General features: G+C 43.5%; 1 protein-coding gene across 1 annotated transcript in view; it reads right to left on the bottom strand.

Annotated features, from left to right (window-relative positions):
• Positions 1-486: 486 nt before the first annotated feature.
• Positions 487-6000, bottom strand: part of LOC145343550 (interleukin-6 receptor subunit beta) — a 50194-nt gene continuing 44680 nt past the window's right edge. The window contains exons 12-13 of the mRNA XM_080189798.1: positions 2243-2324; positions 487-951 (exon numbers count right to left, since the gene is read on the bottom strand). Coding sequence (XP_080045924.1) covers positions 487-951; positions 2243-2324 — 547 coding nt within the window. The remainder of the gene's footprint in view (positions 952-2242; positions 2325-6000) is intronic.

Raw genomic sequence — 6000 nt, 5'->3', positions numbered from 1 at the left:
GTCTCACAAATGAATAAAAAAAGTTCTGTCTGACCTCTTCTTACTCTTGCCCAACTCATCTCAACTTTAAATCTTCACCTTTTCTGGACAAATATAAAAATATATTTAAAATTAAACACTGGTATCAAAAGATTAGAAAGTATTGGTGGCACAGCTGAACTGGCCAATAACAGAAATCAAACATAACACTTTCTTTGAAATGTACATTCCACAGACGATTGAAGGTAAATTGCATACTTAAGTGTAGTTCACTGGATGTATTTCTCAGAGCAGCCTTCAAGTCAGATATTTAAGCAGATTCTGGCATAGTCATGAGTACAGTGCAACATTTCAATAGCTCTGTTCCAAATAAGTCACATCGGACTCGAAGTATTATTTTGTTCCTCTCTCCATACATGCTGCCAGACCTGCTGAGTTTTTCCAGCACTTTGTTTTTATTACAGATCTCCAGCATCTGCAGCATTTGGTTTTTATTATTGCAGCATTTTAGCAATTTGTTTCTAATAATTGCTGAGAAAGCGGATTCTGTGGGACCTTAATCAGATCAAGATTTTGAAGTGTTCCCAGTGGATTATCTCCTGCATTCTGTATGCTTGTTTGATGTACATGTTGTTTCATATAGCTCAGAATGAAAGAGTCACTCTGCTGATCATGGCACTCTGTTTCACTTTTGTTGGCCTGGACGACTGTATCATTGCTCGTGATGGTTGGCATTATTTGTCGGAAGTTCTCCATTGTTGTGTAATCCGTTACTTGTATAACTGTGGGTTTGTCATTGAGATCGTTTCTTGGTTCCTGATCTGTTACATTGTTCTGTTCATTCCCTTCCAGCTCATAATCTGCGAGTGCACTGGTGACCTCTTCAATTGTGTGAAGGCTTTCGAGTTCCTCTTCTGTTCCCATTAGTGGTGAGTTTGATTTGAGATTTAACAATTCATTGTCCAGATGTGGCTGTTGATGCAGAAGGAAGAAACAAGATGTATTATTCACGGTTCCAACAAAAAAAATCCAAGCCATGTATTCAATTGTATAGGAGAAACAGACAAGGTGGCATAGTGGTTAAAGTTAATTTATTAGTCACAAGTAAGGTTCACAGTAACTGCAATGAAGTTACTGTGAAATTCCCCTAGTCGCCACACTCCAGTGCCTGTTCGTGTCAATGCGCCTAACCAGCATGTTTTTCAGATTGCTGAAGGAAACTGGAAAATCCAGAGGAAACCCACACAGACATGGCAAAACTGCAAACAGACAATGACCCAAGCCAGGAATTGAGCCCAGACACTGCGAGGCAGCAGTGCTAACCACTGTGCTGCCCCAGCACTGCTGCCTCACAGAGCCAGGGACCCAGGTTTAATTCTGGCCTTGGGCGACTAGGTGGAGTTTGCATGTTTTCCCTTTGGGTTTCCTCCCACACTCCAAAGATGTGTAGGTTAGGTAGATTGGATAAAGTACCATAACGTAATCAAAAATGTTGCAAAATGTCCTGTCAGCCCACGTTGTCATCTTTTGAATTATGATTTAAATGGCGTGACAACTTTGTCTTATAAAAGAAACCTACTTTTGACACTTTGGTGGGTGGGGGAGAGAGGGGAGGGGCTGGGGTTGGAATCTAACCACCTGTTATCATCCATTGATTGAAACACATTCTGCTTTGAAATTGAAAAGAGCACCTACTGTCCTTTCCAGTTCATAGTACTCTATTGTTTGGACAGCTGTCACCATTATGGAAGCTTGGCTGAGTTTCAAGTGCTAATGGGTTTCAGCACATTCAATCTTCCACTGAATTGAGAATGAATGCCAATTTAAGAGGTTGTAATAGATTGTGCATTTGATGTAGAGTCATTGAGTCATAGAGGTTTAGAGCATGGAAACAGGCCCTTCGGCCCAACTTGTCCATGCCGCCCTTTTTTTAAAAAACACCTAAGCTCATCCCAATTGTCCGCATTTGGCCCATGTCCCTCTATACCCATTTCTGGTTTGTTGACGCAAGCTAATATATACAAATATTACAAGTTTTTTGCACACGGCAGGATCCATTTTTTCTCAGTATTACTGATGGTATGTTTGATGCAGACTTTTATTAGATGACGAGAGGTTTATTCCCACCCCCTGGGGAATGTAAGATATTTTTTCATGCACAAAATCTGAGGACTGTACTTAGTGGATACTGGGTGGATGGCTATGGAAATGCATGTATGAGATGGAGGTGGAAATATAAAATGTTAAGAAAATATTTACATACCAATGATGAATCTCTTCCTATAATCTGGATTGCGTTACTGTTTCCAGGATTTGGTATACTTGGCCAAAACATTTTCTTTGTTCTAAAATTGGGGTTATTTGCAATATTAGATTTTTACAATGGCTACAATCATCACATTTAATTGTTCATAATAGAATGCCACTTTTCAATTTAATCTTGTGAGGCAATTCATTTAACTTTTTTTCAATGCTGGCTATTCATGGATTAATCTGTGCCATTTATAGTCACACAACAAAACCAACAAGGCATACTTCATCAAGAACAATTCTCATTAATTACAAATAAAACCATTGAAGAAACAAATATATAATTCACAGAATTATTGCAGAAATTCAGACCATTTAAATTGGGGCGGCATGGTGGCACAGTGGTTAGCACTGCTGCCTCACAACACCAGATATCTGGGTTCAATTCTGGCCTCGGGTGACTGTCTGTGCAGATACTGTGTGTTCTCCCCATGTCTACGTGAGTTTCCTCCCACACTCCAAAAATGTGCGGGTTAGATGGATTGGCCATGATAAATTGCTCCTCAGTGTCAGGAGGACCTGCAGGGCAAATATCTGGGCTTACAGAGATAAGGCCTGGGTGGGATTGTTGTTGGTGCAGACTTGATGGGCAAAATGGCCTTCCTGTACGCTGTAGATTCTATGATTCAAAATGCATCATTCCAAAATGTGTAAATCCCTAGAATTGTTCCTTGAATGATTCCTGAGTTCTTGTCTCTACTACTATGTATGAAAGTCTATTTCTTGTATTAATCATCCTTTGCATAAAGAATTTTCCTGATAACATCCCTAAAATTGCCTTTTGCTAGTTTGAACCTGTGCAGTCTTGTTCTATATGCACGGTAGCACAGTGGTTAGCACTGCTGCCTCACGGCACCAGGGACCTGGGTTCGATTTTAGCTTCTCCAAAACTCTCATTCCAGGTTAAGCAGCGTTTCACTTGCACCTCTTTCAATTTGGTGTATTGCATTCGCTGCTCCCAATGTGGTCTCCTGTATATTGGAGAGACCGAACGTAGACTGGGTGATCACTTTATTGAGCACCTTCGCTGTGTGTGCAATAGGGACCCTGGCCTTCTGGTTGCATGCTACTTTAATACTGATCCGACTCTCGTGCGCATATGTCTGTCCTTGGCCTGCTGCAGTATTCCAGTGAAGCTCAACGCAAACTGGAGGAACAGCATTTCATCTATCCCAGGCTGCTAAGGGAGGTGAGGGATGAAATTGCTGGGCCTCTGACGCAAATCTTTGTCTCTTCTTTGGACACAGGTGAGGTCCCAGAGGATTGGTGGATTGCAAATGTAGTACCGTTGTTTAAGAAGGGTCAGAGGGATAACCCAGGGAATTATAGGCTGGTGAGCTTGACTTCAGTTATAGGCAAGCTAATGGAGAGGATCCTCAAGGATAGGATGTATGAACATCTGGAGCGCTGCAATCTGATCAGGGACACGCAGCATGGCTTCGTTACAGGAAGGTCGTGCCTTACGAATCTAGTGGAATTTTTTGAAGAGGTTACAAAAACGGTTGACGAAGGACAAGCCGTTGATGTCGTCTATATGGATTTCAGTAAGGCGTTTGACAAGGTCCCTCATGGTAGGCTGATAGAAAAGGTGAAGGCTCATGGGATACAAGGCCAGGTATGTAGATGGGTGGAGAACTGGCTTGGGAGGAGGAGACAGCGAGTAGTAGTGGAAGGCTCCTTTTCCAATTGGAGGTCTGTCACCAGTGGTGTGCCGCAGGACTCGGTACTAGGACCTCTTCTATTTGTGGTATATATTAATGACTTGGAAGAGGGGGTAGGTGGTGTGATCAGCAAATTTGCTGATGACACTAAGATGGTTGGATTGGCGGATACTGAGGAGCAGTGCCTGGCAATGCAACAGGACATAGACAGGCTGGTAGATTGGGCAGATAGATGGCAAATGGAATTTAATCCGGAGAAATGCGAGGTGATGCACTTTGGCCGGAATAATGTGGAGCGGAGTTATACGATAAAAGGTAGAACTATCCGGAGTATAGATACGCAGAGAGACCTGGGGGTGCAAGTGCACAAGTCCCTGAAGGTGTCGGTGCAGGTGCAGAATGTGATGAGGAAAGCGTATGGTATGTTAGCCTTCATAGGAAGAGGTATAGAATATAAGAGTAGGAGTCTGATGTTGCAGTTGTATAGAACGTTGGTTAGGCCTCACTTGGAGTACTGCGTCCAGTTCTGGTCGCCGTACTACCGGAAGGATGTAGAGATCCTGGAGAGAGTGCAGAGGAGATTTACCAGGATGCTGCCTGGTATGGAAGGGCTGTCTTACGAGGAAAGATTGAATGAACTTGGGCTGTTTTCCCTTGAGAGACGTCGGCTGAGGGGGGATCTAATAGAGGTTTATAAGATTATGAAGGGGATAGATAGAGTAAATGGTGGTAAGCTTTTTCCGCTATTAGAAATGGATAGAACGAGGGGTCACGGGCTTAGGGTGAGGGGGGCTAGGTATAAGACAAATATTAGAGGGCAGTTTTTCACACAAAAGGGTAGTGGGGGTGTGGAATGCACTGCCGAGTAAGGTGGTGGAAGCAGGCACGCTAGGGTTGTTTAAGAGTCACTTAGACAGCCACATGAGCGGGCTACATATAGGGGGATATAGTAGGCCTTACTAAACATTGTAGGCTTGGGAATACGTTTTGCCTCAGGGATGTTACAGTCTTTGCCTGTTTAATAATGAATTTTTTTGTCTCCACAGGCATTTAAGTCCAGCAAGGGGCATGCATGCGGCAGGTTGTAGTGGGCTGCTCTTGGACGTTGCTTCGGGAGTTGCCTATTGCTTCATGTCGTTAGTGTGCTTAAACTGGACCATCTCGAGGGCAACATGACAACTCAGAGACTATCTCTGTTGCTGTGCGGACACATGGATTTGGGCCTGTGTCTGTGGGAGTTTGCACGTTCTCCCCGTGGTTGCGTGGGTTTCCTCCGGGTGCTCCGGTTTCCTCCCACATCCCCAAAGATGTGCTTTTAGGCTGATTGATTGGGTACTAAATTGTCCCTAAATTGGACCTCCCTGATCCTCGCACATTAGGCGTAGACTAAAATCATGAATAGGACACAGACAGGGGGACGGCGGCGCGGGCTCGTTGGGCCGAAGGGCCTGTTTCCCGTGCTGTGTTGTTCTTTGTTATCTTCTGGCTAAGCATTTTACAGCCTTCTGGTCTCAACATTGAACTCAACAACTCCAGATGATTTGCTCTACCCCATCTTGACCTCTTTGTTTTCATTTTATTTAATTTTTTATCATCCTGTACCTTTTATTTCTTTATTGTCTTTCTTCATTTTTCTTCCCCCTCCCACTCTGTCCCCCTACTTTATCCCCCCTTTCCTTACCTTTTCTTTCCCTTTGCTTCCCCTTTCCTCTTTTTTCTAAATTTTACCTTTCTCCCACCCCTCCCACCCCTTCATCTATCACAGTTAACCCTCTGATTTCAGCTTCTCTGCTGTTTGGCCTTCACACCCTTTATTCTCTCTGTGGACAGCCATTAGCAGCCTTTCCTCTGGTTTCTGTGTGGCTATTACTCGTCTTTCATTCCCTCACCCTGCAGTATAAATATCTCCCACTTTCTATGCCTTTTAGCTTTGACAAAGGGTCATTAGCTCTTTTCGCTCCTTACAGATGATGCCAGACTTGCTGAGGTTTTCCAGCATTTTCTCTTAGGGTTTCTATGATTCTCTGTGATTCATTTCTGGTGGCAGTGC

This window comes from Carcharhinus amblyrhynchos, chromosome 5 (assembly GCF_965287045.1).
Source record: "Carcharhinus amblyrhynchos chromosome 5, sCarAmb.v2.hapA, whole genome shotgun sequence".
NCBI classification, from domain to species: Eukaryota; Metazoa; Chordata; class Chondrichthyes; order Carcharhiniformes; family Carcharhinidae; genus Carcharhinus; species Carcharhinus amblyrhynchos.
The sequence above is the reverse complement of the archived record's forward strand: the minus strand, read 5'-3'. Positions and strand labels throughout refer to the sequence as shown.